Below are 14,920 nucleotides of genomic sequence, written 5' to 3' on the forward strand. Positions count from 1 at the left end.
TTCTTTAAACATTTAAAAGGTAATATTTATCAATGAGGTGCAAAAATGATAATATAATTAATTTCAGAGACTACTTCAGTCCTTTATTCATTCCACAAACATTTATTTAGCAGCTTTCCCATGCCAGGCACTGTTCTAAACACTGGGGCTACAACAATGAGAAAAATCAGATTTAAAAAATCCTGCCCTCATGGAGCTTACATTTTATTACAGTTGTTTAGGTATATCAAGGCTATTGCTTAGTGGAACCTGTAAGACTTCAGCATTTACTGAAAAATGTGCTTTGACTAAATTCACTGATACTAATTTTCTTCTCTTATAGTAACAGGACCTCTGTCAGAACTGCAAATTGCGTATGTAAGCAGAGAAACACTACAGGTAGGTCCAGTGCAAATTAAAAAGTACCATTATTTATTGGATTCAGTGTTTAATTTTTGTACATTATCTGTTAAGTAAAGGTAGAGCATTCTAGTTTGATAAACTCTTGGATTTTAATATATTTTTAATTGTTTGTGTAGTAAACTAAAATTATATTTGCAGATAAACACTATAAACCCTTAGTGTGATAATATGACCTCCTAAAATTTAAGTGCTCTGGATTTATTTTATATTTTTATATTCCTCTTAATACCAAGAAACGCTTGAAAATTAAGCACTCTTACAGGAATTGAAACTCTTTCTAATACTAACTGCATTTATACTTTTTAAATGTTCTTTCAGACTCTTTGCAAAGTTTAGTGGAAAGTATTTGTCTTTAGAAAATTAGTGGTTCCTGCTGAGCTTTGCCTTTTTCATTTTCTTGATTCTTTTGTCTTTTTAGGCTATTTCAGTAAAATAATGATTACCACTAGACCTTCTGTAATGAGTAAATAAAAAGCAGAAACTGCTTTTTATTTCATTAATCCCATAAATCACTTTACATCCCGAAATATGCGCTGTAGTAAAGTTTTATTAATTTTTGTGTTTTGTTTTTTGAAACTCCAGGGATTATACTATCTTCACAGTAAAGGAAAAATGCACAGAGATATAAAGGTATATATCATACGTTTAACCTCATGGCATCTCTCATTTTTAAATACTCGGCTCAAACTGTTGAACAATTGTCTTAATCTCTTTGATGAATTTCTTACCTGAAATATGTCACTATAATAAAATTGAGTGATACTTTTAAGAGTTTTATTACTTTTTTTTTTTTTTAAGATTTTATTTGTTTGTCAGAGAGAGAACAGAAGCACAAAGAGCTGCCAGCAGAACAGGCAGAGCAGGTAGAGGGAGAAGCAGGCTTCCTGCTGAGCAAGGAGCCTGATGTGGGACTCAGTCCCAGGACCCTGGGATGGGATCATGACCCGAGCTGAAGGCAGACGCTCAACCAACTGAGCCACCCAGGTGTCCCGAGGTTTATTACTTTTTTATAGCAGCTGTATTGAGATACAATTCACATACCATAAAATTTACCCTTTTAAAGTATACATTTGTGGATTAGTGTTATAATAACCCGGATTAGTTTATCTGTAGTTACTTTTTTGTAAAAAGCAGATTAGGTCATCAGCTTCCATTAAGTTAGAGTTTTTAGAACATATCATGCTTCAAATATTATAGTAAACTTTGAAGGTCTTAAAGAAATATCATTAGTAATGTCTCAAAATGGATAAATTCAACTGTACCGTTTTCGGATGGTCTTTGATTTAACTGGCAGAGGAGAGCAGGTGCACTGGATGTGCTGGGGTTAGCTCTGTGGTAAATTTGGTGCTCTAGCAGGACTCCTGAAGTTATTTCTAAACATTCTGCCGTCTTCCCAACTTAATATTTTCTCCTTTCATTTATTTTTCTTTTACCTTCTTCCTTGTTCATCTTTTCTCCTACTTCTTTCCCCCTTTTGTTTTCTGAAGTTTTCTTTGACGTAAAGGTCCTTTTGAGGGACGGGTATCCTCTTGCTCTTTGAGTCCCTGAAAGCCATGGACTCTCTTCTCAGAAAATGTCCTTCTGCCCAGCCTTCATATTTTGCATAACATTTCAGTGGACTGTCAGATCAGCTGCTGAGATCCTTTACTTTAAGTAATTTTTATAAGCCACTTAAAAGACATAAGCAAAGAGCTTTGGAGTTCAAAGGGAGAAGAGATCATAACAGAAGTAAATCAAGAAAGGTACTGTGTCATCAGCACCTAGATGATCTGGAAAGTCTGATAGATTTTTGTCCGAAGTGGAGGTTGGAGTGCCTTACAAGCAGAAGGAACAGTGAAGCAAAGATACCAATGTCAGGAAAGTGTGGGGTCATTGTGGGGAGCATAAAAAGCCTTACCGTTTTATTGAAGAGAACGTATGAGAGTAACAGGAGATGGGGTTGGCTCCATTACACGAAGAGTTGTGTGCCGAACTTCAGAGTTTGTGCCTAACTGGGGAAATTCAGCCCATCACCTTTATTTCCACCCTGGTCTAAGCCACCGATTTATTCTTTCTCACCAGCACTTTTCTAGCAGCCTTCCAGGTGCTCTGCTTGAATGTTTCTATAGTCACTTCTCCAGCTTGCAACCAGAGTGATCTTTTTATTTTTATTTATTCATTTGTGTATTTATTTATTTTAAAAGATTTTATTTATTTGATAAAAAGAGAGAGAAATTGAGAGAGAGATAAATAAATAGAGAGAGAAAGAGCCAGAGAGCACAAGCAGAGGGAATGGCACAGAGAGAGGGAGAAACAGGCTCTGCCCTGAGAGGGGAGCTGGATGCGGGGCTCGATCCCAGGACCCTGGGATCATGACCTGAGCTGAAGGGAGACACTTAACCATCTGAACTACCCAGGCACCCCCCAGAGTGATCTTTTTAAATAACAGCTCATCACTCTTCTGTTTATAAACCACCTTGGCTTCCTACCATACTCAGTGTTAAATCAAGATTTTTTTTTTTTTTAATTAACTATACAATCCTGTAAGATTATCCATGATCTGGCCCCTGCTGTTCTCTTTGACCTCATCTCACATGCCTCTCCATTTTCACTCATTCTGTTTCAGCCATACTAAACTTGATGTTTTTGGAATATGTGGAACTCATTCTGGCACCAAGGTTTTGTGTTTGCTGTATCCTCTTCCTGGAATGTTTTTCTCCCAGATTTTGGCATGGCTTTGCACCCTCACTTCATCCAGATCTCTGCTCAGATACCACTGTCTTTAAAGTACTTATCTCTTCCTGCCTTTGAATCATTGCTCGTGTCCGTTCATTCATGTGTGTGTGTATTCATTTTTAGATTTTCTTTCTCCTATTCAGTGTAAACCTCACGAGAGCTGGAACTTACTCTTATTTTTTACTGTATTTTTTACTACAATTCTAGAGCTTAAAATAGCAGTTGGTTGCTCAGGGACAGAGGAAAGGAAGGGTGGAAGGAAAGGAGCTTCAGAGGCCATAGATGCATGTGTTGTGATATAGACTATAATTAGGAAAATTTACCCGGAGCTGGGAGAGACCAAACTGAGCACTGTGGCCAACATCTAGATAGCTGGGGCCCAGATCAAGTTAAAAATCCATGCTATATCGTCAGTTGAGTGCCCAACTCCTGATTTTGGCTCAGGTCATGATCTCAGGGTTGTAAGGTTAAGCCCCATACCAGGCCCTGCTCTGGGCCTGGAGCCTGCTTTTAAGATTCTCTATCTCTGCCCCTACCCCCTCCTCCCTCTTAAAAAAAAAAAAACTCCTCGCTGTAGTCCTTTGTCCCTCCTTTTTTTTTGTTTCTCCCATTATTCCATAGTGCTGCAGTAATATCAGGTGTTGCAGTCTTACATTATGGTTTCCTCTTTTTTTGGAAAAGGGTTTCCTAGTATTTTTCGTTTAAGCCTATAAATTACGTGATTGATGGCACCTTTGATTAAAGAGCCTGCTTGCTTTCGCTTGTTCATTTAAAAGTTATAGAAAAGGCAAAAAATAAAATTTAAAAAGGCTGTACATCTTGGGACACAGTATTTCTACCTCTTCTAAAAGCTTTGAGCTTATTGAAGTGGTTACTTGGGCTCAGGTCAGGAAGTAGGGGTGGCTAAAGTGCGACTAGGTCATTGTAATGGGAAAACACTGAGTTGTTTCCTCTCTGTATAGGGAAAAGCCCAGTTCTTCCCTACTGTGTGCTTCTTTCCTGAGTCTACTTTACTTCCTCACACAGAACACTTCACTTCTGACACTTTTGGTCACCAAACATGTGATGCTTTCCCACACAACAAGCAGTTCTCTGTGACACCAGCTGGGTGTGCATACTGTTTAACTCCGTTCTGACACTGTTTCCTGGAGGTGGCATCAGATCCCACAGATACGGGCTCAGTCCCACAGGACTGTCCCTTCTCCCATCACACACACACACAAACACACACCCTCCAGATAATAGGTTGCAAGCCCAGGTTATCAGCTATGCTTCTGAGCATCTGGCTGAATAGCTCAGCGGTTCCAAAGACCCCTTCCAGGGTTCAATTAATTTGTTAGAGTGGCTCACAGAACTCAGGAAATTGTATACATTTACCAGTTTATTAAAGGATTTGGTAAGAAATACCAATGAACATCCAGATGGGAGCGATGCATAGGGCAAGGTATGTGGGAAGGGGTGTGGAGATTCCATTCCTTCTCCAGACATGACCCTCTCCTAGGACCTCCACCAACCTGGAAGCTCTCTAAACCCCATTTTATGGAGGCTTCCTCTTTAGGCATGATCAGTCATTAGCTCCATTTTCAGCTCCTCTCCCTTCTCAGGAGATTGTGGGGCAGGGCTGAAAATTCCAAGCTTCTAATCATGGCTTGGTCTTTCCGGTGACCATCCCTTATCCAGGAGCTGTGCAGGAGCCCACTCATAGTTGCTTCATTAGAACAAGAAGACACTCCCGTCACCCCCTGAAATTACAAGTGTTTCAAGAGCACTGTGTCAAGAACCAGGGTCTGAGATCATATATTAGAACAAAAGATGCTCCTAGCGCTCTTGTCACTTCGGAACTTACTAGGGTTTTCCAGAGGGCCATGCCAGAAACTGGGGGGAGAAACCAATCTATGTTTCCTGTTATATCACAGTCATGTAGACAGGTGACATTTTGATTTGGTGGGCCCGTGGCTAGTTGTTTATCTTCTGAACAGGCCTAAACAGTGGGCAGACATGTTAAGATAGACAGCCCCATGTACTAAGCAGCAAGGTTCAGTCTTACAGACCAGCACCATTTCATCAATGATCAATTCCTATGAAGGGAAATATGTGGGTTTTTTGAACAGAAATAACAAGTTTAAAATGTAATAGAAGGAAGTAAAAATGCCAATATGAGGTCATATTTTAGTGCAGTCACAGTGTTTAATCAGTAAGAAAGTAACATTTAGATGAAAAATAATATATCATTTTTATAATAACATTCATATTGTGTTAATAGCAGCCTTTTGCAAGGTGGAAATTTTGTAAGAATAGTCAGATTAACTAAAATGTGGATGGTAAGTTTTCCTGTGAATATAATGATGTGTAACACTTTAGTTGGGGATACTTTAAACTTTTAAGTATTTCTAGGTCTAAGGCTGCTACTTGTGTTTATTTTAAATATGAAATTTGGTCTATTGTATGTTGTGTCTGAAAAAATGTTTCTTACTTTAAAATGTTCTCACTTTGAAGGGAGCTAACATTCTGTTAACGGATAATGGTCATGTAAAATTGGGTAAGTAAATTAAAATTTTGTCATTTGTTCCAATTTATTCAAGAACATAATAAGTTTGTATTTTGCTTTGCTAGGACTAGGTTTTCCCCTCAGCATTTCTGTATTTTTAGGTGAAAATCTCATTGCGGGGCATATGTAACCTCTTCATATCTGGTTCCTTTTCCCTTAATGGAGATAAAGTCTGATCTTCACATACGACAGATTTGTTTTAAAGATACAATAAAATAATAATTCTTTAGAGATCCTTTTACCTATAACCTGAGGAATGTGACTTTTGGTAAGAATAATCTGTACAGAATTACCTTGTGGCCAAAAAACAAGGTAAACAAACCAAGCCAAAAAATCAGTTGCACCAGCAATTCTATATCCTTTACATTAGCTTTTAAAATAAAATACAGTATTACTTATATAAGAATGTAATACCGATGTTGGTTGTTGCTTTATTTCAAACCATACCTTTTGTTTTGTAACTTTTGATTATGACTGAAATAGAGTTTAAACCCTAAATAAGTTTGAAAGTTTAAGACTGCAAACATGTATAGTATAGTAGTTTTTATAAATAAGATCATAGCTGTTAGGTGTTAAGTGAAGTATTTAATAAATAAGAAAGTTATTTTGAATTACATATTACTATAAGATAAATCAGAAATTTTAAAAAATTGTAAAAACACAAAACCGTTTTTGAACTGTAGCCTGCAATACAACTAATCAGATTTAAAAGTATATAGCTGAAAATTAACATGTAATAAAAATTTTCCAAACCTCCTCTAAAGATGAAAAAAGCATTTATCTTAACTATTGATGGCTTAGTGAACAGTTTCTGTCAGCAGTTTATATTTTATGTTAATATTATGTGCCTTCCTGGCTAACATCCTATATAGATCTTGGTTGGTAAGGACTTAGAAATGACAGTTAAAAACTAGAAAATATTTAGAACTCAGCGTACTTAAAGAATAGCAACAAATCCTACATAAAAACAGATTTCCTGATAGTGCTTGGTATTGGTATTAGAATGTATTGCTGAGGCGAGAGTTTGTAGAATATTCTATTTGGATGTCTTTTCAAGCTAGGGTAGATTTGCCAGTAGAATATTAGTTTGTTTGATGTCAGTCATCATGAATGTGGCAGGAAGTGAATGGAATATATTACTACTTACCATCCCTTTCAATGATACTCCTTGAATTTTAGGTCCTGGGAATTTGAAATTATGTTATTAAATCTGGAAGCTTAAATTTTCTCAGCTGTCTGTTTCTCATCAAAATCATTTGATCTTGACTTATTGTCATTTGATTCATGCAGGGATATATGGGAATATATTTGGCTCTGATACAAACTGACTACTTTGTGATATTTTAGTGCTAACCCATAAAAGTTAAAAATTTTAATGTGATGTTTAAGAATATCTCATTTCTATGAAATTAGTTTAATGAAAAGAATTATTAAAAGTTATTTCTCATGTTACTGTAAATAGTTTTACTTTCCCTCAGCTTTCTTTTCTAAATGTTTCTTATTTTTTTAATAGCTGATTTTGGAGTATCTGCACAGATTACAGCTACAATCGCCAAACGGAAGTCTTTTATTGGTACACCATATTGGTAATTGTATTTTAATTGACATTTTAACTTTTTGTTATTCTATCATTATTGAATAAACACAGCATCTATTGAAAAAAAAATAGACTGGCCAAAATTTTTAGGACTAAAACAGATTAAGACTGGCCAAAATTTTTAGGACTAAACAGATTAAGAAAATAATCCGTAGCTTAAGCAATTTAGGCATGTACACTTGTAGATGGAGTACACAGCTAAGGAATATTTTATCATGTTTATTTTCATTAAGAGCAAAAGGCTTTAAAAAGATGGATAATGGCTTTTGGGAACCTTGATACAAAGGAACTCTCACTGACTCTCTGGGGTCCAGCATGGTTTTTACACATACTTAGTAAATGTTTGTTGATAACTGATTTCCAACTCCAGCTTCAGAGATTAAAAGCTAATGTTATTTCTCTTCTAAGAAAGTAAGAACTATCTTGGGAGCTTGTGAAATTGTGAATTACGCAAAGTAAATTTTGGGACAATTCTCACACTTCATCTCTCTCTCTAGTATCATGTCTTTACCACATGAACTCTAGAACAGAATGAAATCTCTTGTCCAAAGTGACTAAGGTTGGCAGTTAATCATTTAATAAAAAATGTCTTCAGTGGCACATCTCAAAGTTTAATACGTATATACCTTAAACATTTTACTTTAATTTAAGGCATATGAGTGCACTTTTTTCCCTTTGCCATGGGACCTTTTCTTTGGCTCACTAATTAGAGTTCTGTCTTAATAATATAAACAATACCCACGATGCCTCACCTATATTTTCTGGGTTGTGTTTCTCTAAAATGCAGTGAGAACTTGGACGTATAAAGCATGTGACTTTTTTTTAAAGTCCGGTGTATGAGCCGATGTATGAGTATTCAGCCTTATTCTGTATTTAGTTCTCTCAAGGTTGAGAAACTGGTATACTGTGGTAGTGAGAAAAACTACCATAATCAGTATAAAAGATAGGTTTCCAGCACCCAAGGAAGTGTTCTTTTGTCCCATTTTAGTAAATTCTGTTCCCTCATCCCTAGCCTCTGTCAACACCCAGGGTGATTTCTGTCTCTCTAGTTTTGCCTTTTCCCCGAATGTCATACAAATGGAATTATACAGTCTGTAGCCTTCCTAGTCTTTTGCAGTTGTCATATTCTTCACCTAATTTGCCAGTCTTCTGGTTTTGTCTTTAGAAATTTGTCTTTAACAGGATTTTTGGAAGCATTCACTTTAATTTTCATAACTCTTTTCAACTTTCATAACAAATCAGTTTTTTATAACAAATAATATTATTTATTGTATTATATAACATTTATTTATTTATTTGTATGATATAATGAATAAACAGACTCAGAGATGAACTCAGTTGACAGTGGTAAGCATGCAGCCTAACTGGCAGAAGTAGAAGTACACCCCTGGACAATTTCACTTATATTTTATAGAGGAATGGAGAACATCATCTAACATGGCAAACCAGGCCTATCAGCTTTATGCACTTTGATTCTCTGCGAGTGCATTTCCCCCCAGCAAACTGGAATCTAGCCAGCAATAATAGGAAAGCGGGAATGATAGCAGTCAGTAGTCAGAAAGATAGTTGCACATCATCTTAAGTCAGAGAGAACCTATCAATTTACCATTGTTCTAGCTTGCCATCACTACACAGCTGTAAAGTAATAACTGATATACTTTAAAATTACTTTTCTTATAATAATTTGAATATTTTTAAGAAGTACTTTAGGATTAGAAAGATTTTAAGAACAAGCACCGTGAAAACTAAAGGGTTGGGTGTGTGTGTGTGTGTGTGTGTGTGTTTAATTTCACTGACTTAATTTGACTTGCCTGAAATCATACTAGGAAGACAGATGTGTATTTGCTACTTATTTAAATCATTCTTTTGATATTAACAGTTGGTTATTTAAAAAAAAATTTTTTTTTAAGATTTTATTAATTTATCTGAGAGAGAATGAGTGAGAGAGAGCATGAGAGAGGAGAAGGTCAGAGAGAGAAGCAGACTCCCCAAGGAGCTGGGAGCCCAATGCGGGACTCGATCCAGGAATTCCGGGATCATGACCTGAGCCCAAGGCAGTAGCTCAACCAACTGAGCCATCCAGGCACTCCAAGAGTTGGTTATTTTTAAAACTGTTGTTTAGGATTTAAAATATTTATATTTGAGAATTAGTATGTTAATTTAAATCAGTCAAATACAAATTTATAGAAATATCATTAGAATAAGACTATATAGGAAAGTTTAAAAAAGAAAACTAAGTTTGAGTGACTTTCCTTTAAATAAATACAGCTTTAAAAAGCAAACACTCATTTTTATAATTTCCACCATTATAATAAAACTGAAAAACTGCCAATTAACTTTATAGTAAATATGAATTAAGTACTAAATTAAGATTATTGATGCCCCAATAAATAGTTTTGATCACATGAAAACAGAGGCCAGATTGCAATTTGTTGGTGTAAGTAGGTAGAGCTAAAAATTGTAGAACATTTATTGCAAGGTGTTATTTCTCTGTAAAATTGTGCAGAATTGTACAGAGGAAGTGATGGAGATATGGACAAATATGGGATGCGTTGCTATATTATAATTGGTAAAGTTTTATAAACCTTTATAGTTAGTATAGCAAAGTAACCAAGGAGTCACCAGTAGGGTCTTGGGATGGAGAATCTTACAAAGTCAAGATCTTGGAAGAGATCTTTGATATACTACATATTTTTCAGATAATCAGGGCCTATATAGGCCTCAGCTTAGTTTCAAGTGCCTCTGATGGGAATATGAAAGACAATACAATAAATAGAAGTTGTTTTTTATTTTCATTTTTTTTCTCTCCTGGAATATTTCCTTCAGGATGGCACCAGAAGTCGCAGCTGTTGAGAGGAAAGGGGGTTACAATCAGCTCTGCGATCTCTGGGCAGTAGGAATCACTGCCATAGAACTAGCTGAGCTTCAGCCGCCTATGTTTGACTTACACCCAATGAGGTCAGTGTGTCATAATTGAAGAACTCTGTACTCAGATTAAGGGTAATCCCCTCCCCCTGCCTGTTACATCATGAACAAATAATATTCTTAGTTTGCTCTACATCATTAGTAGTAATAGTATTATTTAATAATAATAGATTTATATTACATATTAAAATGTGAAATCTTAAAATGCTGTGTAATTTGTTGTTGATTTTTCAGAGCATTATTTCTAATGACAAAAAGTAATTTTCAGCCTCCTAAACTAAAGGATAAAATGAAGTGGTAAGTATTTTTGTGTTACTTACTTTATAATCATGAGTAGAATAAAGAAATAAAACTTAAAATTCTGTAATTTTCAAAATTTCTTAGGTCAAATAGTTTTCATCATTTCGTGAAAATGGCACTTACCAAAAATCCAAAAAAAAGACCTACTGCTGAAAAGTTATTACAGGTATTTTTTTTGCCCTGAAATACGTCTTTTTTCAAAAAATAAAATGTTTACTCAGGTTTCTAATGAGTGTTTTGTATTATGTTACTTTTATAGCACCCATTTGTCACACAACCTTTGACACGATCTTTGGCAATTGAACTTTTGGATAAAGTGAATAATCCAGATCATTCCACTTACCATGATTTTGATGATGATGATCCTGAGGTAGGAATTGTCTTTACCAACTAGTATATTTAACACATATGTATATAGGTATGTGCATCTCAATCAATTTTTTGAAGTTCTGGGTCTAGTTTAAATGAAAATCTCCTAAGGAAATAATTAAGTCTTTGACTCAGCCTCTCTTAGGGAAGTCATGTGCACGGTTTTTCTTACTGGCTTCTTATGGGTGATTATTTTCTGAAATGGCAAAGCACAATCATCTAATCCACTTGGTGAAATTACTATAGTTATTTCAAAGTAGTCATTTCAGATGATGTTGCCAAATAAATCGTCCACTATAAGAGAGAACACAAATGGGAAGCACTTAAACCAGATGTTAGAATATACTCAAAATTTCGATTCGGTTTTCCTCTTTTAAAAAATATCCGTGTACAGTACCTGATGAATTATTAGTAGTTAGTAGAAAGTATAGGATTGCTCTTGTTAGTGACTAAAACCCTAATTATCCACTATGGAAATGTTTAAAAATAAGCCAGTATAGTTGTTAGAGAGTAACTAATGATAGAAGCATTGATATTAAAGGAAGCTTCTCTTCTTTTGGCATATTTAAAATTACTAGCTCAGCTAGTAATTGTGGCACCTAACATAAGCTTAGTAAATGTGACATGGCAGAATTTTGTTATTGGGTATGTAACTGCTGTGGATAGCCTTGACCCTGCCTGACAGGCTTTTTGGAAGGTACTTAAAATGGTATAAATTTCATTGATGGTACTGCGGGAATGACAGCTGTCAGTAGTCAGAAAGATAGTTGCACATCATCTTAAGTCAGAGAGAACCTATCAATTCACCATTGTTCTAGCTTGCCATCACTACACAGCTGTAATTAAATCAGCTATCTGCCCCTTTTGTTCAAGGTTTGTAAAAGAGTTTGAAAACAAATGAGAATGTGTTTCATTTTTTTGCAAAAAAAAAAAAACTTGTATAGATTATTTACTTGATAGAATTTTCTTCTTCTACATGTTTATCCATTTACTATGAACAGCATTCTAAGATTTAATAATTTTACAATTATCCATTTAACCTGGGAAAGTAAAACATGAAGAATTACTGATCTTATAATAAGAAAAAATTATTTTTGTTGTTTGCTTACTTTTGTTTCTTAAAAACTTGGGTTTTATAAACTCTTCTCCCATCATTCAACATATAGACAGTCCTCAGTTTGCGTGGTGACACAGGACTGTAGAAATGACCCTGTAAGCTGAGACACCCTGCAAAGTGATCCTAATCTAATCAGCGGCGAAAACCACAGTTGTTCTGTGACTTTAAAAAATTATTGTCAAAATATTAAAAATTCTCTTACTGTCGGTTTTAAATGTATAAGGAAGGTGAAAAAAATAGTAAAACTAATGTTTACCTAGTGCACTGTTACTTAAAATATTAGAACCAGTGAGAATGACTGTGTTTCTTTTTTTGCAAAAAGAACTTCTATAGATTATTTACTTGATAGAATTTTCTTCTCCTACATGTTAATCCATTTACTGTGAACAGCATTCTAAGATTTAATAATTTTACAACTAACCATTTAAGCTAGGAAAGTAAAACTGTTCTCATAGACAGTCGTAGATTTTATTCATGTTCATTGATGATAGCAATCTGTGTGACTAACCTGACATGATACCTATTTTTGCTACTATATATTGTGATCAGAAGTACAGGGGTTTTTCCCCAGTTCTCCTTCTAATTTACTGAGCACCCTAATTTTGAGTCTCAGTGTTCTGATCTATAAAATGAAGAATAGTACTAGGTTCATAAATTAATTTTAAAGACAAAATAAGCTCAGGTATATGAAAGCGCTTTGTAAACAACGAATCACTGTATGTGTCAAGTTTACATACTTCCGTTTTGAAATGACTTTTGCTACTATTTTTCTACGTCAGTATTTTCAGTATTTGGGTCTTTTAGATTCATATTTATTTCCTGAGATGTGCCTATACTGAGAATAACTTGGGTCCTGTTCTTGATCTGCCTTTCGAATTTGATCATTTGAGCTCAGGTGTTTATGAATTACATTTTCCACAAAGATATGCCTAAGAGTGTATCTCCTTCAAAGGTAATAACTTCAAGGGAAGCGTTTCACACGCAGAAAAAAACCTGTTTGGTACATGAAATAGATGCTGGCATCACCTCTTAAGGTGAGATCTTAAAGTGTATGGGATGGAGCTTCAGAGGCTTTACAGATAGGGCCCCTTGTGCTCCCCAAAAGATTGGAGGAATGTCCGTGATACAGCAGTGAGAACTCTTCACCGCTCCACCTCTCCCCCCCAGCCCGAATGTTTCTAAGTGTGGCGATACACAGAGATTTTAATACAGTGAAAGGCAAGAAAATAGAGCTCTACTCCTACAAGGAAAAAAAAAAACATAAAGGGGTGAAAATTATGTTTACTAAGTAAAAGGACCACAGATCACAAATACCTTTAGCATCGATTCATTTTATTTATCTCATTATTTTTGGTAAAAGAACTTGAGGCAGATTTGTTAAATTAAAATATTTCTGTTGTGCAGCAAGAAAAGCTGCAGCTTTTGAACCGCTGTTGAATTATTGGAACACTCAATTTTATATATTTAGATATATTCAACTCAGAGAACATTTATTGGGAAACTGCTGTGGACAAAATATATCCATAATCCTTAGAAGCTCCCAGTTTATAGTTGCCTCTTTTTGAGGGGAAAAAAAAAATCACAAATTCATTATATTTTGTCCCATTTTTGTATAAAATGGAGTATCTCTTTCACGTTTGAGTAATTTTGTGGACCAGGCTGTGACTTGATTGTCAAATGCCACATGTCATTGATTTTGGTCTTTCCTAGCCTCTTGTTGCTGTACCGCATAGAATTCACTCAACAAGTAGAAATGTAAGAGAAGAAAAAACACGCTCGGAGATAAACTGTAAGTATATACTATACACGCTTCGTAATTTAACAATGAGAAATAAGATTTCAAGTTGTAATTTAGTTACAGTTATTTTTGCTTCATTTTCTTCCGATTAGTCTTTCTTAGTAAATCTTTTTAAATGTAGGGTTTAATTAAGGTAGAAAGAATTTCCTTTACCTTGTTCCCTGGGGAATTTTGGCAAGAGAGGGGATGTGGGATGTATTTATGTTGTTACAGTCTGGGAAGAGGAATAAAATTCCTCGACCAGGCAGGACAGGATAATCGAGGCAGTGCCTCTTAAACTGGTGGGTGTGTGACTCACCTAGAGAGCTTGTGGAAGTGGAGTTTCCCATTCCATGGATCTGCGCCTGGGCTTGAGGTCCTTCACTTCGCACAAGCTCCCGAGTTCTGTAGGGGTTTATGGTTCCAGGGCCACACTTTGAATAGCAAGGAGAGGTGTAGAGATCTGCAAACTAGCTCAGCACCTGAATGACCTGAGCACCTTTAAAAGTGGGTTTCCAGCCCCACTTTTCCATAGATCCTGATTCACTGGGTCTTGAGTCAGCCCAGGAATCTTTTAAAAGAGCCCCCCAGGTATTTTTTATGGACACCCTTGTTATGGGCCCACTGAGACCTTTCATTTACATGGAATCTGTACTGTCAACCCGCCAGTGAAAACTCTGCCAGCAGGAATCTGCAGTACTAGTGCCTAAAGTTCTTTTTTCTTCTTGGAAGCTTTAATTCTCTTGACTTAGAATGCTAATTTAGTGCAATGAGGCTTCTGGTAACAGTTTTCCATGCGTTAAAGATTTATCCTGAGAGACTTGATATCCAGAATGACTAGTGAAGTTAGGCAGTGTGGTAACTTAAGGTAACTACTGTAAAGAAACTTTTCCCAATTTTTAGCTAGGTTAGTAATGATAATAGTACATTTCATACTTTAAGATGAAGCCATCTCTTTGTCTGAAAGCTAAATAAGTAGTGGCAGACACTATCACCATTTAATAGAAAAAAAAAAAATGCAGAGATGCAGAGATTTACCTGTGGGATGAAGTCATACACCACGTTAATAGCAAGCCCGGGATCTCTCAACTTCCCAGCCCAGTCGTCTTTCACTAACACTGCTATGTTTCAGAAACCACTTCATCATGGCTTATGGATTTTATACTGCAG

The 14,920-nt window shown here is 35.7% G+C and overlaps 1 protein-coding gene across 7 annotated transcripts in view; it reads left to right on the forward strand.

The window, feature by feature from the left end:
• Positions 1-14,920, forward strand: part of MAP4K3 (mitogen-activated protein kinase kinase kinase kinase 3) — a 191,497-nt gene that overhangs the window by 118,419 nt on the left and 58,158 nt on the right. For all 7 annotated transcript variants that reach the window (XM_044261698.1, XM_044261700.1, XM_044261696.1 and 4 more), the window contains 9 exons: positions 323-378; positions 985-1,032; positions 5,614-5,656; positions 7,179-7,251; positions 10,089-10,220; positions 10,422-10,484; positions 10,572-10,653; positions 10,747-10,857; positions 13,684-13,762. In XM_044261698.1, coding sequence (XP_044117633.1) covers positions 323-378; positions 985-1,032; positions 5,614-5,656; positions 7,179-7,251; positions 10,089-10,220; positions 10,422-10,484; positions 10,572-10,653; positions 10,747-10,857; positions 13,684-13,762 — 687 coding nt within the window. The remainder of the gene's footprint in view (positions 1-322; positions 379-984; positions 1,033-5,613; positions 5,657-7,178; positions 7,252-10,088; positions 10,221-10,421; positions 10,485-10,571; positions 10,654-10,746; positions 10,858-13,683; positions 13,763-14,920) is intronic.

This window comes from Neovison vison, chromosome 8, assembly GCF_020171115.1.
Source record: "Neovison vison isolate M4711 chromosome 8, ASM_NN_V1, whole genome shotgun sequence".
NCBI lineage: Eukaryota > Metazoa > Chordata > Mammalia > Carnivora > Mustelidae > Neogale > Neogale vison.